Source organism: Chrysoperla carnea, chromosome 3 (genome assembly GCF_905475395.1).
Source record: "Chrysoperla carnea chromosome 3, inChrCarn1.1, whole genome shotgun sequence".
Classification (NCBI taxonomy): Eukaryota; Metazoa; Arthropoda; class Insecta; order Neuroptera; family Chrysopidae; genus Chrysoperla; species Chrysoperla carnea.
In genome coordinates this window covers 59,202,069-59,224,008 of record NC_058339.1, presented here as the reverse complement: position 1 = coordinate 59,224,008, position 21,940 = coordinate 59,202,069, and the positions used below count along the sequence as shown (strand labels likewise).

At 27.0% G+C, this 21,940-nt stretch overlaps 1 protein-coding gene across 1 annotated transcript in view; it reads left to right on the top strand.

Moving 5' to 3' along the window:
• The window catches only part of LOC123295644 (zinc finger protein 235-like), a 215,727-nt gene extending 194,080 nt beyond the window's left edge, over window positions 1–21,647 (top strand). The window contains exons 6-7 of the mRNA XM_044877062.1: window positions 16,557–16,640; window positions 21,441–21,647. Coding sequence (XP_044732997.1) covers window positions 16,557–16,640; window positions 21,441–21,595 — 239 coding nt within the window. The 3' untranslated portion in view covers window positions 21,596–21,647. The remainder of the gene's footprint in view (window positions 1–16,556; window positions 16,641–21,440) is intronic.
• Window positions 21,648–21,940: the final 293 nt, after the last annotated feature.

Sequence of the window (21,940 nt, the reverse complement as noted above, 5' to 3'; positions counted from 1 at the left end):
AATGACAATCTTTTAAATTTTTTCCAGTGAAAAAGAGTTACCGTTTTGACAAAAAACTAATATTTGGAATAATATTATATTTAGAATCATTAAAAATTCGTAGCACACGAGCTGCTTCAGCTAAGTGAATTGCCTCAGAGATTGAAAAAAATAATACATTTTTCTTGAAATCGAATATTGCATTTTTAATTTAAGCGTCAAGAGAAAAATTTTTTTTTTTTTTGCTGAAAAATGATCAAAAATACGAAAATACTTTATATTTTGAAAAAAATTCAAAATTTTGTGCTTCGGAAATTCGCTAAAAATAAAAAATAATATAATCCGTTTAGTTTCCCTAAAATATTAAATTAAATATCACATTTATTGTATTATTTTTAATGCAAGGAATATGTGTTTATTAACTATATTGTATTTTATTGTAGTATTGTACACTACAGTAAGCAGTGAAAACACTTAGTTATATGCAGTGTAGTTATGTAGCTATTTATATACATATAGAATGGGTATACGCAAGAATATTTCAGTTGTAGTTCCCAAAATTTGTTGTTCATAGTTATTAAAAATAAAATCGATTAAAGAAACACTAGTTCCATGTTTTGCATATATAAACAAAAGATCAACATATCAACCAAACCATCAGAATGTTCTTTGAGATAAAAAAATAAATAAATAAAATAAAATTTTTATAACGGATTTAAAAGTATAAAATAATAAATAGCTATTAAAATACTTGCAAAATTGGAAACGAAAAACATGGGGCGCATGCAGCAAACACTACAGTCTTTATAGTTCTTTATTGAATGCTCCCTATGTTATTCGTTTCCAATATTTCAAGTATTTAATCAGCTATTTATTTATTTTTTTAATGATCTTGAAACGGCTGAGTAGATTCTTGAAACATAGTTTAGAACACTCTCATCAAATTACCTTTAAAAAAAATAAATCAAAATCGGTTCATCTGCTCGGGAGGTATGATGCCAGCAAAGAATCGATCAGGCCTAACTTTATTTCAGGGGTTTCTTTAATCCATGAACACTCTGTATATAACTTTAAATAATATGAAAAATAATGGACAATAAATTGTTAATTTTATATTGAAAATTGCCTATAATTATAAAACCTATTATATTAAAAAATTGTTTTTTTTTTTATTTATTAAGTTGGTACCTGAAAATTATTATGATAATAATAAAATCTAAAATTGCCTCAAAACAGTAGCTATCTGACATCTAAATTATTAATTCTCAATTACTTGAACGATAATAGTTGTAGATATGATCTTCAACTCATTTTGAAATCATCTAAATTATCGCCAAACATGAGACGAATAATATTTTGTATACGTTGTAAAAATTATTAATTATATATTTTTATTAAATCTCTTTCATAAATTATACAAAAATCCTGATTCACATCGATTTACAGTTAGAAGGAAAGTTCATAACAAACTTCGCTACTTGGAGCAAAGATGAGAAAGTAGCCAATGTTTACAGTCATTGATTAAAATTGACGGAATTGATTTAATTGGAACGTATGACTAGCTTTTAAAAAGCTTCGCTGAAGCTGGGGTGACCATGACAAACAATTTAAGGTTTATTCAAAATTTCCTTGTGACGCTCTACTACACAAAGTACAAAAGCTTCGTAATTAACCACATTATCGTTTTGGTACATAAATAGGCCTTATTTGTTAACAAAATAACCAAAAAATTTGGCAATTAAATAAAAAAACTTGGAAAATTCGTTGAGCTTTCAAGGTCTTTCTATGTCAGCACCTGGTGTTGAATATCTGGTTAAGAGAAGTGGATTATATCAAAGTTACATTGGTAGTTATTAACATTTTATCGTAAAAGGAAGGTAGAAAAATATATGGCCCTCTATACAGAGAAGATACAGAAAGGTTAAAATTTGCTCAAAATAAGTCTACGTGATTTAGAAACGGAATTTTATTTCAACACGATCGAGGGTTTTCGTTTAAGAGACGGTTTTATACACATTTTTCAATGTGAAATCATCATGAAACAAGCGCAAGTAGAATATGAGGACCTACAATAGAGACAAATTTCAAATCGATAGAGTCAAGGGTATAATCGCAGTGCTTGAAATTTAAATGTAAATTTAACCATTCTTATCTGGAAAACCGCTTTTCTTTATAAATATATTTTTTCACTAACAAATGTTTAAGAGGAGTCTTAAAACAATTATAAAGTTTTACGCCAATTAAATAATGATTTCACGCCATTGAAAAATGTGTATAGAAGCGTCTTAAGTAAAGATTGAACCTTTCATAATATTAATTATTTTGAAGTATATCGGTGTTTTTCAATCATAAAATAAATTTAAAAAAACAACAAATTAGTCGTCGGTATTTAAAAATAAATACTTGGTTGTGATCAAAAGAGCCAATAATGAACCACATATTTTGTTATCAGATAATAGGGTAGGTATTTTTTGTTCTTAAACTTGTTTAAATATTATAAGTATTATATTATTTGGTTGTTGATACTGATTATAATTATTTTATAATCATCTTAATGCAAAATACATGTTCCAACTTTGAAATATATTTCATTAAAAACAAATAATAAAAATGATGGTATTTTTTACATTATGGTATTTTAATTAACATATATATTCTTTATTATTATTTTTATTTTCTAACAAAGTATTTTATACTTCTTATACTGCACCTTTATAAACTTATATTACATGGAGAACTGTTTTTACGAACAATTCTCTGCGTTATAAAGCCATTTATTTTTACTGCATCATTATAAGGCTATTATAGTTTTTTTCAAGTGATAACTATAACAAAGAAAATTATTTTAAGCAAACAGTCAAAGAAAAACACAAAAATAGATGGCCCAGAATAAAATAAGATCAAACTTTTAGTTTTTATGATTTTGACTTATCATTCAATCGCAATATGAACCAGATTTGCTAGTCTATGGATTATTTAAGATAATTAGAGCCGAAAAAACATAAAATCATTTGACAATTTGACAGTTAGATGAGTTTTCTTTTTTTCGAATTGCTCTAAAAATTACGAAAAAGGGGCGAGTAATTTTTTGTCTCAGATGTAGATTAAATAAACTTAGTTTCAAGATATATTTTGACCTAAAGAATTCAAAAACCGAATCCTTTTCATCATTGGAGGATTAGTTACAGAGATATGGTCTAAAAATGGGTAATTTCAGACCAACATCTTTAGTTTTAGCCATGGTAATTAGTCGATTAGCAGCAAAATCAACTAAACTTATGTCTATTTGTGATCTAGGGTAATAAGAATATAAGAATTAAGCTTATTTGACGCCTTGTTGAAATATCTCCAAGATTTCTGCGTCATAAAAACAAAAGCCCTTTCAGATATAATTTATTAGATGAACACGAAAAATTCCACCGTGTACCAACTGATTTAAATTAATTATGTGCAGATGTAAACAAATTACTTATTTTTGCAATAAATTGGTATTTTTATTAAAGCATTTTTTGTTCTTCATTAATTTTTTTTAATGATGGTCAATGGCCTTTTCGTATAGTACGAAATATTTTTAAGTATTGATTTTAAATTTAATACGCAACCCGCTTTGGCAATTTCACATTTAATAAATAAAAACAATTTTCTTAAATCCACAACTTAACTTGCTAAAATTAAATCGAAAGAAGCATGCCTTCGTTAAAAGCAATGATTGGAAATTACAATCGTGCCATTAAAACACACACGAAAAGAATTGTTTCAAATATCCAAAAACTCTAAATCGATAACACCTTGAAAAAATTTTTCGATTATAAAGATTAAAATCCATCTCCTTAATTGAAACCTTAAAAAATCAATCTTATGGCCTAAAAAAAAAAAAAAAATCTAAAATTTCTTCAAAAAGAATAATTTTCAAATAAATCAGTATTAGCATTAGTATAGAAGTAGTAAATAAATTTCTCATAATGAACCCGATTTAAAATTCTATATTTATGAATGTAATTTAAATAAGTGAAGACGGTCGGTCGTTCGTTCGTTCGTTCGTTACGTTGGTTCGTCGATAAAATAGAAAATGAATGGTCTATAACTAAATGAGACATGATGATTTATCAGTGGCGGTACACTAGGATTTATATATACAAACATATAAACCAGTATATAATATGGGAACTGTCCACTCTACTACAGCAATTAACCACCTTATAAACATCATTAGATATCATAAACCTACTACTACAATATGTGTATCGCTTGAAAAACAACTTATATTTTATTTAAAGCGTACAGAGTGATTTGGAAATCAGTGGCATAGCATTAAAGTCCTCTTGTCAAAAATATTTTACAATAATTGAAATTTATAAAATTTCGAATTATCTTGTTTGAATAATCTCGTATCTACATTTTGCGACCTTGGTAGCAATCCCTGTGAGTGGATTAAGAAAATCTTTTTTGACAAAATGTTGGAAGTTATTTAATAAGACCTAATGCATATACTCATTCAAGTTACACTTCAAAGATTTGACTACTTTCAAACCTTTGCATCGACTTTGCAACAACTTTAGGTGTGTTGTTAAAGATTTAGAATCGAATTATGTACTAACTAAAAACTTTAGTCTAACGCTGCAACTAGTACAATTTTAATAAATACGTTGGATATATTTTACGGCAAAATTGAATTTTAAATAGAAATTATGTGTTATGTCATTATGTGTAACTAACTTGCGCTTCACCAAATCTGACCCTTTTTAATACCCACTAAATTTAGTGAAAAATAGTCAATCATCTTCAAAACGCTTTAAAGGATTTTACCAAACCAAACAGTGTTAATTAAACCTATCTTCTGATTTTAAAAATTCCTTTGAATTCAAATTATCCCTTCGAAATACATGATGCCACAGACGAATAATCACGCTAAACTTTAAATCCGGTTTTTTTTTTTGGTTACTTATTTAGTTTTATCAACTTGAGAAATGCTAAAATTCCATACAAATAAAGCGTGAAAAATCGCTACCACACAATCTTCAATGCAAGAAATTATTTAATTCAATATAGTTTAATCCGCTTCAAGTGATTTGAGGTCCATGGATCCCATGAAAAGAGCCAGTAGGCCCTGGCTCTTTTTCGAAGTGCTCAATAGAAAAGAGGAGCCTGACTTTTATTTCAAATAGATATTTCAACATCGCATACAAGTTACATTTTAATTTAAAAAATATTTTGACAAATAAGAAACTATTCTGAATCATTCTGTAACAATCTACCTACAGAAAACTGTGGTTGTATGTACAGATCCTTATTGTTAAACAAAAAAAAAACACATCAAAGAAAAAGAATAATAATAATAATAATAACATTACTACTACGAAACAAACTGTAGGCACAACAGTAGCAGCAACAGCAAAAGATCTGTGACCAATTTATAATATAATCAGAAATAAATATCTCATATTTATAACGTTTTATGTTTTATGAATCCATTATTTTTATTACAGTCAAACATATTTAATACCAATTAACGAAACAAACAATAGTTAAGGTGTGGCGTTGCCAAGTGATTTTGCCTAGAAAGAAATTTGTAAGAAAAAGAAGCACCATTATTTTAAATAAAATGTACGAATTTTATTCCCCAATTTATAGTATGTCAAAATAAATGTTTTACAAACAAAAACAATTTTGGTAAGAAAATGCCCAAATGGTGGAAAAGTACAAAAGCAATTTATGTGTGATAACTACTGAAATGTTCTAAGGCTATTCCGTTGGATAATCTACTCCAACTCATGGCCATCTGTAAATGAAAGTCTAAAATGGACTTACCTCTCTAGATGAAAATAGTTTCTGAACGGACATAAATCGATTTACCACATATTGGTGTGAATATATAGATTATACCATCATAGATACTTTGGTGTAAAAAGCCAAGCACGCTTCATTAATGAAAAATAAAAATTAGATTTTTCAAAAAATCTAGATGCTGCAAGAAAAATCTATAAATTGTAAAAAATCATTCTACTATTAATGGAAATTATTATAATTTCTTTACTGTGTATAAAAATAGCCATGTTATATTGTTTTTATAAGTAGCTAAATTGGCTCAAAATAATATTTAATTTTAAGTCCACTAAAGCCATAAACTTTTATTTTAAACTAGCTAGCGGCATCCGTTGCACTGCAACAAAAATTAACGAATGTTTGGTTATATATTCTGTTTATGGAAGTGCTTTTTCATAAACAAAATTTTTTGTTTTTCTGCCTGGTGCGTACACAAATAATACAGACGGTTTCCCGACGCATAAGTTAATTGTTCATGTGGAAATTTTATTAATTAAATTTTTGGCATTTAATTTTTCAATATGGTACGTATGTATAGTAAAAATCCTTATGAGCGTCTGCAGCCGATTTTACTAAAGTATTATTATAATATTTTTCAGATTGTAGACTAACTAGTCGGATTATATATTGAACTTCCAAAATAAGGATTAAAAATCACTCCAAACTCTGCTAACTCAACCCAGACCAACTAAACATAACGCAATGGGTTGATTTTTGATAATAGGTGTGGAGAGTTTAAGTGGGTTTTTGTAACTAATTTACAATATGACGGAAATTACAATATTACGTTGATATATAGATTTAGAATATTTTTTCATAAACTAAACTGATAATGCAAAGTAATTTTTCATTAAATTACTCATTAAAATAGACTTACAATTATGTAAAATATCAAACAATAAAATTACCTAAAAAAAATCTCACGAATATGAAAATAAATACATGGGCAAACTACCATGACAATTAAGTTGATAGTCTATTAAAAAAATTGTCAGTCAATTTCAATAATTAAGTTAATATGTCCTCCAAGAACACAGATCCTATCTGAAGCTACTGTTACTAAAACTAAAGATTTAAATGACCGTAATAAAAGAATCAGAATATATCTTTCTCATAGAAACCAGAAATTTCTTCATTAAACATATTTTTCGACATCATTCATTCTTAAAAAGCAAAAACAGTTGATTCAACAAAAAAGAGTAAAAAAAACCAGTAGCCAGTAGCCTCCAACATTATACAGGATGATTTTATTAAAGGTTTCACCCTTATATTTTTTACAACGAAAAGAAAAATTATAAAACGAAAGCATTGCTTTTTTGAATGCAACTACATATTTTTTGTAACAGGTTCTTGTTCGTTCTCGCAAAAGACAAATTTTGTTAAAAAAACTTGGCATCTGACTTCAGGTATTTCCACCTTTCGGTTTGCTTTTATTGCTCCAAAAAAAGTAGAATATGCTAGCATTTAAAAAAAAAGTTGACCTCTGTTTTACCATGAAGACATCCCAGTATGCAAAAACTAAATACTGTATTTGAATTTTACAATTCTGTTTTCGAAATATAAAAGTAGAAACTTTTTAAAAGTTCACCTGTATAAATCTGGTAGTATACTTTTGTAGTAGCCACAATTCCGTCATACTAAAATAACTAGTAACTATACCACTCTCAATAATATGCTGATTTTATTAAACATTACTCTTGCGGGAAGAATACGTAACAATAGAGATTGTGCAGCAAAACATGAACCCAATAAAGTTACCTTGCAAAAAGGATCTTTAAAGAAACTTAAATGTTTTTTAAACAGTGTAATAGCCATTAATCTTTCATCTCTCAACAAATAGATACAAGCTGAAAATTTGAGAACCATATTATGTTTCAAGGGTAGAATCATATAAAAAAATGGTTCTGCCATCAAAGAAAGTGAAATGCAAATATTTTGGGGCTTTTCATTTGACCACGCAACCGCCTATGCGAGCCTGTTGGAAAATGTTTTAGTTACTTTGCAGTGTTACCATTGGCCGAGTAATTATCCGTTTTACGGGTAATTTAAGCACTGCCGGGTAATTCAGCGGAAAATTGAATACTACGAGGTAAAAAAATAAATTAAGATTTTTTTTCGTAAACTAAGCATGTTTGCTTGTATCTTAACAAATTTACATAATATATATAAATATCATCTATCAATAATTATATGTATGCCTATAACATAATGGTTCAACAATTTTTTTTTATTTAGATTTGCTTTAAAAAAGCAATTTTATTGATTTTTGATTGGATCAATGTAATGTCAATGTCAATGACTTATTGACTAGGCTTTGTATACTTTTTCCCAAAAGGTCTCATATTATTCAGAAAGTGCTCGCTTTTTTTCTAGGCGAAATGATTTCATTACAATATATTTTTCCCTGACCTAAAAGTTTTGGATCGCCACGCGACGCTTGAGTGGGCGAAAAGCTCAAGTATCAGAATTGAATAAAGTATCTCTAGTTTCTCATACAGAATCAAAACAAAACAACTGAAAACATTACATGAGAATATATAACAAACTATACTATACTAGAAATCAATGATATAAATATATTCCCATAATATACAAATATATATTACATTATATTTATTTATATAATGTAGGTATCCTTTTTTCTTATATAGTTATATATATAAACAAATGTTTAATGTTGTCGGTCTTGTTCTTGTATTAAATGTTTAGTATGTATTGAAGAAGACGACAAGCGAACTTTATATGTTCACTGTTATAGTATTCATTCTTTTAAGATATATTTTATTATATTCAAATGGAGTCAGGACCACCATGTTTGAGACGTCACAGATCTATCACAGACATCTCCTCTCTTCTCTAGTATATAATTCTATAGTAGGTAAAAATTGTTCATCTTGTTGCTACTTACATTATTAAATAGAATTCTTTTTTTACAATTTTTGTTTTTGTTTTTATTAGATTGTTCCTTTATTCATTTTTTTTAAAGATCGATATCAGACTGTTTTTAACTTGCAGTTGTACACAAATTGTGCAGTTCTATTTCCGATTTTGTCGTACTAAATTATTTCTAAAAACAGTTCTAAAAACGCCTTTAAAAAAAGTTAAGAACACTGTATTTGTAATGTTCTATTAATTATAAATTTATGTCACTTATAGTGAGAGTTTCACAAAATTCTGAAAATTTTTCAAAGGTAAAATTTTTTTTAAAAAACGCCGCGAGGTATAATAATGCTTTAATATAAGTGATTATAATTATTCTATGTATTTTCATGATATAATAAATTGTATCCCAGATAACCCAAAATATTAAATTTTTGATATAAATTATTATAAAAAAAATTATAAAAAGTGTAATGTAAAGCGTAAATGTAAAATTGTCTTATATGAGTAAGTAACACTCTCTTTAATCTTATCGAAGCACACATAATAATGTTTTGTCACAATAAGTGTTTACCATAAAGCGGTTAAGTAAAATTAAGCTTCTTAGTACGTCAAAATTTCGGCCTCAAATGTACGGGCTATTGTGATTTAGTTTCTCTTATTTCAATATTCGTACTGAATTTGAAAATTCGATCTTCCATCGGGGTATATCCAGCTTAGACATTTTCGATATTGTAGTAATGTTCACAACTATATGCGATGAAAATCGCTGAAACTTTGTAGACAAATGGATCGCCCCAATCAACTGAACACGCAGAAAAATAAAAATTTAAGTCAAGGACACGTAGGACTACTGGAGTTTATCCGTCAATACGGCTTCGACAGCAGCGTAATTTTAATTGATCCATTACACGTAGGTACATTGCTGCCAAGGCCTTGTGGATCTTTACCCACCTTTATCCCGCTGAAATGGCGGCAGCGCAAAAAATTTTACTTAATTACAACGAATATAAAAAGTCTACAAAGTAACAGTCCAGTCCTAACCTCAAATTACTATGAACAGTATTACAAGATCGAAAATCTTTACACTGGACATGTTCCACGGGCAGATCGAAAAGAGATAATTTTTGTGTTCAGTTATTTGAATAAAAATATTTTATCTTCATTGGGCCGTGTATTATTTTGTATTTTTTTATACAAAATAATTATATTACGCAAAATGTATATCTGTGTATAATTTGTATAAAATTTTATACATTTGTCACAATAAGCCACAGTCACACGTGACCAGGTGAGCTAGTAGATATATAAATATAAGCTACTAGTATTTAGTTATCGCATCTGCATCTGTTTTATATGTAATGAATTTTTCAAATCACGGGAGAGCTGTCTTAATTTTCATGATGACTCCCATTCTTCATTAAAATTTAGAAAGTGTAATATTGTCGCATATTCTGGCAAAAAGTCATCTGTGTGTCTTAAACATTGGATAATTATTCGGCTAACTTCTGGGTAATATATGACCCCCCAAAATAAGAAAATTTACATATCATTAACTGCAATACTGTTGTCCAAATATTTATGGATTTTTTTCATTTTATGTCATTGTCGAAGTCTATTAAGACATTAAAAATAATAAGACAAAACTTATTAACTTAATATACATTTTGGGTGGATTGTTGTTTGGATACATTTGCAATTTAAATTGTATCGTTTTTTTCGGGTAAATTTAAAGACTGTCTATCAATTTGATGGAATTTATTCTTGAAAAGAAAAACGTAGAATTTTTTTTAGTTTTTTTCTTAATGGATTCATCCAAATCACATTTATCTATCTTTCAAGAGTGGGTAAGTTCTGTTTTTAACTTTCTGATTGATATAAAGTCATTGTTTTCACCCGTGAAAAAAATTTTCAGTCTTTTTTTGTGTGTATCTATATCAAATTTTTATTGCATGCTATCTCTCAAAACAAGTATGATGAAATGATTTTTTATAGAACTCTCCGTTGATTCGTAAATTATTAAATTGAAAAAATCATAATTAAGCTGGAATTTATAATCAAAACATTTTTTTTGGCACTTTAATATTTACGGAGATATAATTTATGATTTGAATACTTCTAAAATCATAATAATAACATTTTAATTTTATGTCTCTGGGTACACAAAACAATTTTGATAATGATAATTTTTTCAAAATGTAGTATAGTCTTCTTAATCTAATACAAATTTCAGTCCTATATTTTGAATCAATTGGATGTAGTTTGAAGGTTGCCATACTTTTTCCCATCACTGTATTATTTTAAGATCTTTAACTTAGCCTCCTTGCTTAAAAAGTATAATTATTTTAAATTACTGAATGAAAAAAAAAACTGTGTTTCCCTTTACTTTTGCCTCCGTTCTACTCCGGTCTGCTAATTTTCCACTAGGCGCGAATTCTTTAAATGCCGTTTTTATCAACATTTTTGATATTTTAAACTAATTTAACATCTCCCAAAAAGCATCTATGAATTTATATCCTTCAAGTATGAGTTTGACAATATAGAAGATCATTATTGTTATATAACATTGTATGGAGACTTCAACAGTACGTAAAGACACATTTTTAGATGAATCATTTCCTATAACAAATTATAACTAAATTTTAATTCTAGTTTAACTGTTGATTCTGAAAAATGGTATAGGTATTTGGTAATGGTACTGCATAGGTATTTAGTCTTTGCACAATTTAATCTTGTTCAGTGTTCATTTCGAAAAATTCGTGGCTTTGAAAATTGCAAAAATTCAAAGGCTTCATAGTCTATTAACGAAACTAAAAAGCCAAATTATGTATTTATTATCATTCTTATATTTGTTCTGAGTTAAAATAAGAAAAATCAAAATTACTGACCGTTTCGTAAGTGAGATATTTTAACGCAAAGTTTAATCATCTTATTGTTGAACAGAAATCACTATTGTTTGAGTACTGTTGTTCAAGAAAAATGACTATATTAACAGAATTTTTAACTCATCGTACATTATATATCGTATGTATTGAAACAGTTGAGTGGTACCGTATAGTTAAAATTTATACATTATTTCCCTAAAAGCTTTAATACTCTTTCCGTGCATATAATTCAGAACTATTTTACAATATTGTAGGAAGACAACAACTTTAACGATTTTTTTTTAACTTCTCAGTTAATAATTAAGAAACCCATTCAAAAAATATTTTTATATTCGTCTTGATTTTCAATATTTTGAACTGCTTACTTTTTTAAAACATAAAATCCGAAATATCTCGGTTATGAACAGTAAAATGAAAATTAAAAAAATAACTCTAATTGAACAATGAGTACAATAATTAATTTTATCAGAAAGGTATTGGTGTGCCCCTTTAAAGTCTTATTTCCACAACTTGTTTGTTTTTATTGTGGTATATCAAACAACATAATATGATTCAAAACAAAACGAATCACTTACTTGATGATATTTTTACTTTGCATGTTGTTTGTTTCTGCAGTTCCATAGTTGAACTGCTCTGATAGTCTCACTGATGTCAATTAACAATGATGCATTGAGTTTACGTTTTGATTAATCCACAATAATATTGGCAATCAATATATCCGTCTTGTATATTATTATGTTTTTTTTTTTATTCATATCAAAATTTTTACCACACAAGTAAAATATAAATTGATATCTTTTCTGTATAAATTCTCTTTTGTCAAAATATTATTTGTCTTAAAATATTATTGATCGTAAATTTTAATTTATTATTATTATTTTTTTTAAGATATTTATTGGTTAAGAATAAAAATTTGATTTTTTTATTAATTGAAAATCAATTTATAATAATATGAGTTTTTTATTGTTATGAATTATTATCCACTTAAAATATCTACTGTCTACGTATAACTCGTGAATTTATGAAATATTGTGCCTTTTGAATCGATTAAATCAGAAAGAAAATTGATTTGAATTTGTGGTCTACTTTTTTTAAGAAGATAGGGAAAATTTGGCAGTACGACTGTCTTTTCTCTATATTTCAGCTCGTATACCATGTACTACTCTAGCTCATTTCAACTATTAATTAAATTAATTTTTGTTGTGGCGGAAGATATCGAACTACCCTAAGCACATCGCGAACGAAATTAATCTCTAGAGTTGACTTTAAATACGTTTAGTTATGTTTAAATAGTAAAAGTACAAATTTATACATTAAATGATTTAAATAGTTACTCACTCATTAAATAGAGAACTTGCATGTTTTTTAATTTTACTTTTTTTTCCAAAAATTACAAAGAAAAATTTAAAAACAAAAACTTTTTTAAATTGTTTTTTCATGTAATTTTACAATTGAAAACCCTAAAGCAACCCTACCGCACTGAGGAATGATAAAATAACATACAAAATGATAAATGGTTTGTTTATAAACTTGCTTTCAATATATTATTATGTAATTTTCCATAGAAACAAGCCAAAAAATGTGAATTTAGCGTGATTTCGATTGGTTCACGGCTTAAACGGGTGTAAAAATACGTCACTACCTTTTTTTTATTTAAAAATTTAACTATTTCTTATTAACAATTCATAAAAAATGGAATCATTAATTTTTTTTTTTAAATTACTTAAATATACTTTGATAATTATTATGTCATTTATATATAAATTTGTCACACAAAAAAAAAAATAATGCATCTTCTCTATTGAACCATAAAATAGAATAAATCATAATTGTCTTTCTACGCTGAGAAACTCAGTCCCATATATTGTTTCTGTATTAAACAAAATGTCCCAGGTACAAATTTTAAGCGAATTCAATAAAATTAATTATATACACACAAAAAATATATGGACAAAAATATTATTTTAATAGGTTTATTCAACGCTAGACCAGAACACAACACAAACATAAAGAACCCTACATACTATCCTTAATACTTCCCTGTTCCAAAACTCATAGACACAAAGTCGAAATTATTTCAAGATACTATGCTTAGAAATTCAGAAATTGTGAAAAATACGTCTTTTTCATATAATATTAGGCTACTGAAAATCACTATTTTCTAATTTTAAAGCACTGTAGCCTGGAAAATTTCAATTTGTTAATTTATCCATTTCTTAATATCAACATTTCTTAAACGATCAAATATACCTTCCTATATTCATTTCAAATTACTTTCAAAATTTTTGTTCGATTATCTATTTAAAAAACACAGACATCAGACTATTTAAATTGTTTTAGTAGCTTATATAGATGCGTATCGATAATAATATTAATTTACATTTCGCCCGAATACGTAGGCTCCATAACTTGAATGCATGCACGTAATTTAAAACTACTGAGACACCTACCTGTACCTAATAATTATTAAATATGTACACATATATTGAAAATATTAGTTGACTCGGACATCTACCTTAAATCTATCTCATCATTATATTATTTTTTTTAATATTCATTATTATTATTATTATTATTAGATGCGTAAAACAAGTAGCCATCTTACAACTATCTGTTTATAATTAATGTTATCTTAATTATTATTTGATTGAAGCAATCAGTATGTATATTAGTTTATGCTGTTATTGTACGATTGTCCGTCTGTCTGTTTGACTGACTGTCTGGTCCACTCAACAAATTCAAATAATTTGGTTTTGAATTTTTTTTTTTATTAATACATTTATTAAGAAATCATGCAGAGCTGGGTTATTTTATTTTTAATTGTTAACTTTGGTTTTACAATCCGTGAAATATATCTTTAATTATATTTTAAAAATTCTTTATTCTAATCTGTTCTTCGAAATATTAAAACGAATAATTGAACTAGAGTATTTTGTGAATAATTGTATGATAATTTTGATGACTAAAATAATTTGTTCAATTTACAATAATATATTCATTATTTTTTCAGATTAATGTGCTTTAGAGAGTATTGGAGACGAAATTTGTAGGTTTCGACATTATCATAAAAATTGCTAAAGTTAATTAAACAAAACTTAAATTTAACTTATATTCTCCTATTTTATTGTGGTTAATAACTCGAAAAAGTATCCAAATGCAATGAAACCAAAAACCCTTGTCTCTGAATTTTGCACAGACAGTATAAATCGTTTTGTATGACAAACTTTTTCTAAATGCGTCTTGATCTTTAATCCAATTAAAAATGTAATGAATAAGCCAAATCGAGTTCGCAATACAATTTTTCTAGCTCAGTGTTGATTTAAACTCGATTTGATACTAATATTTTTCACAGCATTCAATTTGAAAACTTTCAGTCTTAAAAAGTACTAAAAGCATCCTTAAGGAACGAAGAAGATTACGGAAAAAACAAAGTGGTTTTCCGCAATTTCGAGTCCAATAACTGATATTTTTCCAATATCACGAATTTTCCAACTTTGAAATCTTGTATTTCGTCAATACCAATGCTTGCAAAAAAAATGTCGACTGTATGCCGGCGGAAATGAAAACTAAAAATTTGAATAATTGAGTTTTTAAATTAATTGTTAATTTTGGTATGAATAATTAAAATTTCATAATTTTTAAATTGAAATTATCAATGTGTGTGTAAAAAACTATTATAAATAATATCTATTATTTAAAAAAAACGTCATCTGTGAACAGTAATCAGAAATTACCAAAGGTCAGAATTACCTATTTAATAGTTTATTGTATAACTTTAATTATTACACAGGTGTGGTTTTTTCGACTGAAAAAAAAATGTAGTTTTTTAGGTTACAGTGTTATATATACCAAATATTATTCATTATACATGTACTGAAAAAATTAAAAGGTACTCTGGAATACTTAGGGACCATTTCTTCATCGTTCGGATGACTTACTATATGCAGGATATTAACAGAACTAACATTGTTTCTATTTTTAATCCCTAAATAGGCATGTATTTATAACGTAATTAAAAATAAAAAGCATAAATGCTGTTAAATAAAATTTTCAATATTAGTTAGAGCCTACTCTGTATGAAAATATTCTTTTTTTTTTAAATATAATGTTAAAATAATGAAGTATAATTATTAATTTTAAACTACAAAAAAAATTTATATTAATAATACACTTAGCCAAACTGTATGAACTTATACAGTACACTACCTATGCCGAGGACGCTATTGAAAAAAGCATTAGTAGTTCATTTTTAATTAACTATCAATAACTGGATACTGTCTTCCTGCTGGTTAAAATTTTAATATAAAAATTAATTAATAATATTATTATTATAATATAGGAATACAGAGTGACGCCAGAAGATTGAGATTGAATTTTGAGATTATTACAGAATTTGATATCTCACCGTATTGAAAGCCTAGATATGACTGATTTTGATCCAAATTTTGATCCAAAGCATCTAAATGTGGTACAAGCTCAATTAAGTTACCCTAAAAAATAACTATTATCTAAATAATATTTAAAAAATTAATTTAAATTTTCTGAAATTGATTTTGACTTTATCTCTATTTATTTTTTTCCCAATGTAAAAATTAATAATACAAGTTCCGTATTTCTAATTATGTGAAAATCATCGAATATTATGGAATTAACTTTCCATCCGGAAAAAATTTTGTTCACAATTTATACTCTTCATTGTTTCTTTCTATTTTAAGTCTGAAACTTTTAAAACTAAGGGTGTAGAAGACAATTCGATATTGTGGATGACATTTCAATATTGTAACAAAGAAATATCATGGAAAAATATGAAAATTTTGAAACTTGAACAGGCAATTCGTTCTTTCTGGGAAAAATTGTATTTTTACTTTTTGCAATGTAATAATTTTTGTTATAATTCGCACAAGGGATTAAAATCTGGTTTCATTCAAATTTAATGATACAGATTACTATTTAAATATCAATTCTAAGAAAACAATTTCTTTGTTTCAGGTGATAAACCACATGCCTGTGAAATATGTCATAAAAAATTCGCTCTTGCCTGTAATTTACGAGCTCATATGAAAACACATGAAGGTAAGTATAATTTAAACACATCAAAATTATTTTTTATCCCTAACATAGCGAGTATACAAAACCTAACACTAAGGATTCATATTTACTTCTCCGTTATAAATATTCTAACTGGTAAATATTATATGCTTGCCCTTACTTTGTTTTCGGTTTCTTTGAACCTTGAAAAATGTTCATAAAAACCACAAACTCTTCCAAAAAATTTACACCTTAAGATATTTCACATATTTTATCGATGAGTAGGATCGTATATTATAAAGAAATCACTACTGAATCGAATTAAAAAATGTAAATCCTCACGGCTATCAAGGTCACTATACTCCAAAGTATACAAATTTAAAGGCATATTATTTTCAAATAATAAAAATTCCATATTTAAAAATCAATAAACTACTAATAAAAAGATCTATCTACGATTTTATAATTCCAATATAATTTCTATTATTATTGACTAACACAATAATGCCCTTATTGCTCCGCGTATATAATCTTTTTTTTTTTAGTGTATAAAAAAACTTTCTTGAATATCATCTGATCCCTGCCAAGGTATGCTTCAATAACTACCTGAAATATTCTTTAAGTATATTCTCTTGCAAGCCAAAATCATCTTAGCACACAACATCAGTCATGACCGATTGTGTGTATATATCTGCCTATAGCATTATTGCTCATGTGAGTGATCGAAGCTCATAAACGAATTTGACATATAATTCGATCTAACTGTTAGTAATAATAACTAATGAAAACCATTAACCATTTTCACTTTTCTCTAGGACTCTGGGAGCGCATGTTACGCAATTCAATATATCTATTCAATACAAGATTGAAAGTGCATGGCGCTTCCACCAAAATTATATTAAATAAATTGACCTTTTCATTCTTTGTTTTGTTTCGTTTTTGTTTCGAACAAAATGACAAAAAGCTAAAGTAATTAAATGATTAGCAAACATATTCTATCTTTGTCACACTTGGTACACTTTTTTTTAATTAAACTTCAGACTGAAGAAAACTTCAAAGTCTCATTTCATCAAAATTTGTTTGGCTTCACTTGCTAACTTGATAACTATTTTTAATCACCGAGATACAATTTTTAAGCAAACATTCCAAAATTTGAAAGAAATTATTTTCGCTTGCATGAATCATTTGTAAATTATATTAAATTATTACATTAGCTTTTACACAAAACAATTTCTATGGTTAGTAATAAGTTATAAGCTTATAAATAAAAAACAGCTTTAAGTACATTTAACGATGCTATCTTGTTAGAGTATTTTTAAAAACTGTTAAATTATATACGCGGTAAGAACATATCGACTTGTAGTGAAATCAGGTATAATTTCTTGTTTATACTGTATCACACAACTGTGTACACATACATCACTCAGTGAGCTATGAGTTGCTTACAAACTTCTACTACATTTATTTCTCTTACAACCACAATACTCTCATATAATTGTTTCTGTTACAATAAAAATGTTTAATTTTGCGTTATTATATCTCAACAATGAAACGGTCAGTAATTTTTGTTTTTCTCTTTTAACTCAGAACAAATTCATCAGTTAGATTTTGAAAAATTCTGCTAGTTTTTTTCTATAACCAAAAAACTTGTTAAAAACACAACCCTTCCTATACTCTCCATGTTAATGATCCGTCAATTAAGTTTATCTCGATTTAGAAACGGCCAATCGGCTTCAACTTGAAATGATACTTGTATCATAGAATTGTTAAAAATTTTCTGACACTACCGTAAGTAAAAGTGTTTTCTTTAACGTCTGTTGCTTAATAAGAGTGATGGAACCTCATTTTTCAACGAGCTATCTTCTCGTATACATAAATATTATATATAAAACAAAATAAAAAGAATATATACATTTTAAACATATAATTTAATGTAATAGTTGAATATGGTCAAATTAAATGACATTAGAACAAAACCTATAATCAAAGAAATATTTCTAAAACAGTTCACAAATAATAATTTATATGGTTGGAATCATTTGGTTTTTTTTTATACATACATAATATAAGTTTGATGCCTTATGCCTTTTTTTATTAGTATCGACATCAACAGAAAATCATACCAATTATTTATCACCATGTGCGTCACTTCAAAAAAATTTTATTCATTAAAATTGCAATCCACAATCACTGGTTTCTTATAGTTTCTATAACTGCACATGAAAAAAGAGTGTCCTTAGTTCATATTAGAAGGAAAATGAAAATTTGCTTAAAAAAGATAACAACTTCTTACCTTAGCTCCTACATTAGAGAAAAATCATAAATAACAATTTTTCAAAATTCTCTAGTATACTTTTTTTCGAACAACACACTAACTGGTATCAAAGCAACTATTTAGTGAACATAAAGTAGTTAAAGAGATAACCTCTACTTTTGAGGCTAACGACCTGTTATCTATAACAGCCTCTTGCATTTCTGTTTTTGAAAAATTGCCAATATGTACACTTGCCCTAGATACTGGAAGTTTCTAAATTACATATAATCAAGTGCCTCAAATGTTACAATAGCAGAGTCAAATCAAATGTTAAAGAGTGTTGTACATATAATTTTCCAATTTTTAAAGGAGATATCAAAAATACAAAGCTAATTTAAAATTCAAAGCGTGAAGTGGTCTCTACTTTAATTCTTTAAGTTAGCGGATTTGACAGATATCGACCATCGCATTATTATCTCTTGTTAAGTGCCACAAAGCGTGTTTTTAAGTTTTTTAAACTGTAATTTATTTTCATAATTTTTTAGTCTCGCTAAGATTAAAACTGCATAACTTTTGGGTAACACAATATAATTTAAAGAAATTCATTAGCATAGCTAGATTTCAACCTCACGACCTTTCTCATGCTCGTTGTATTAGCTACCAATATTTCAAGATCATTTTATCAAAGCAATAAAAATTAAATTGATCCTGGTGACCCTGGTCAAGATGTTAGAAAATTATTAAATTGTTTGTCATCGGACCTTAATATTTGTACAAATCGAACAATTAGAAGTAGGATAAATTTAATTTCTGTGATTTAATCACATTGTTAGTTTCAAAGCCTTTTTCTACCTCTTTTATATTACGCTTCGATAATTTTTCTAATTAAATTAAAGTTATTGTAGACAAATAAGAGAATATACAAAATCTTATACGAAAATTCAATACGCTTTAGATACTTTATTTTGTTTTACGTTACAAACTTCTTCCTAGAATAATCTCTTGAAAAGACACCAATGATTATCATCTAGACATTTTTTAAAAGACGGTACAGTATTATATAGGTATTAAAAGACACTTCAAAGATACTCTCATATAAAATGTATAAGAAAGAAGAATCATATAAGAAATTTATTATTGAAATTATATGATATTTAACTTAACGTTGCTGGTTAGTTTATGACGATTAAATAGCCTGTGGGGAGGATTTCTTTTATATATATTTATATAAAATATTTGTTGTCTATCTATCGGGTGCAATTTATATTGCATTAGAAACAAATTATTTTTTTTCGTACAATAGAATTATTTTATAAAATATATCTATGAAAATTACATATGTCTATAAATAATACAATATTTATTCTAACATTTAAATATGTAACTATTATTATTAAGTTTTTCTAGGAGTCAGTATGGCGGACAGTTATTCACTAAGTTAGAAAGAAAACTGTTATTTACAAAGATTATATTATTTTTTATCAACCATAAGTGTAAAGTATTTTTAAACAAGCTGTTCATATGTGTGCAACCTTTATGGTTCACGCATTCAACTTCCTAGATGTCTAAAATCCTAAAATATAAATTATTGTATTGTAACCGAGATGTGTAGCCTAGATAGAACAGGCGCTGAATAGAGTCGAGGACTACATTTTGTCATTTGATTATTGTTCAGAAAAGCTTATATATTGATATTAAGTATATAACCCCTTCCTCCTTAGAAACAGCTAAATGTTTTGGAACGAATAAAGCTACTCAAGGGTTTTGGGTAATTTTAAGTCAAAAAGGCTCTTTGCGATTTTTTGCTAACTTCACCGTTTTGAATGATTTACAGTTTAATGTTTGGAAAAACTCAAGAAAGGCTATTTTCAAAGCCGAAAATTACTGCAAATAAATTTAATTGTTCTTCAGCTTTTCAAAATCTTAAAATCATCTTCGAACATCTTTTATGCAGTTCTGAAGAGTTATTACAGATTGTTTTATTCTAAAGCCTTAATTTTCAATTGTTAAACATTGTTTAATTTTTTTTTTTACTTTAATCATGTATACGATATTTATTTACATCAAAGTCTCTCAATTATAATTAACGATTTTAATATGACACGTACAGCGTAAACTAAATATTGACAAATATCTTTGTCAAGTCCTGGTTCGAGTGTATTTTTTTCGATTCTCTTTAAAAATTGTTTAATTATTTAAAATTTATTACTTGTTGCGACATTGTCCACGTTTTTTTTGAAAACAAAACACTCCAATAAAACACGTTATACAACAAAATAAATATATTACCTGAATTCAAAAAAATAAACTATTCCATACCCCCCTCAAGAGTTCCTCGAGTTTTGCACACTCAAGACGTACTCAGATCTAACCTGATCAAAACTCGAAACTTGGGAAGACAAAATTATTCTTAAGGTTACCTTCATTCATTAAATTTCGTTAATAAAGTGACCCTGACTAAGATTATGTTAAAAACCTTTAGTGTCGATGTGTGTCAATTGATATTTTATCCTCTAAATATAAAACTTAAGACGAACCATTTCAAAAAATTTTTTTATAATAAAGTTCATTTTTGTCTTTCTTATTTTCAGGTGATCCGCAAGAAGAATGTACACGATGTTGTAAAGTATTTTTAGCAAATGGACGTCCTGGCTTATGTCCAACATGTCGAAAACAAAATGGTGATTCAGCTGCCGAAGATTCATGTGGTACACATACAGAAGACAGTAATGGAACACCAGAATAAATAAATAAATTATTATTCCGTAGCACATAAAAAATATGCTAAATTGATGATAGATCCCAAAATTTTAAAAAACAAAATATGTACAAATTATATATATAAATATTTTATATTGGCGCCTGGTTAAATGTTTTATTTTATTATTTAATAAGATGTTCATATTAAACTTAATATAATGCATTTCGTTTTAAAAAAGTTTTTATTTAATTTAAAAAGAAAAAATACATACTTACGAATAAGTCATAGCCTAGTTTTTAGACTATGACTTTACGTTTCCGGTAATGAATTTTAAGCATGCTAATTTTTTAATGTTCTTTCTTTCATTATTCGGTTATACAATCAATCAAA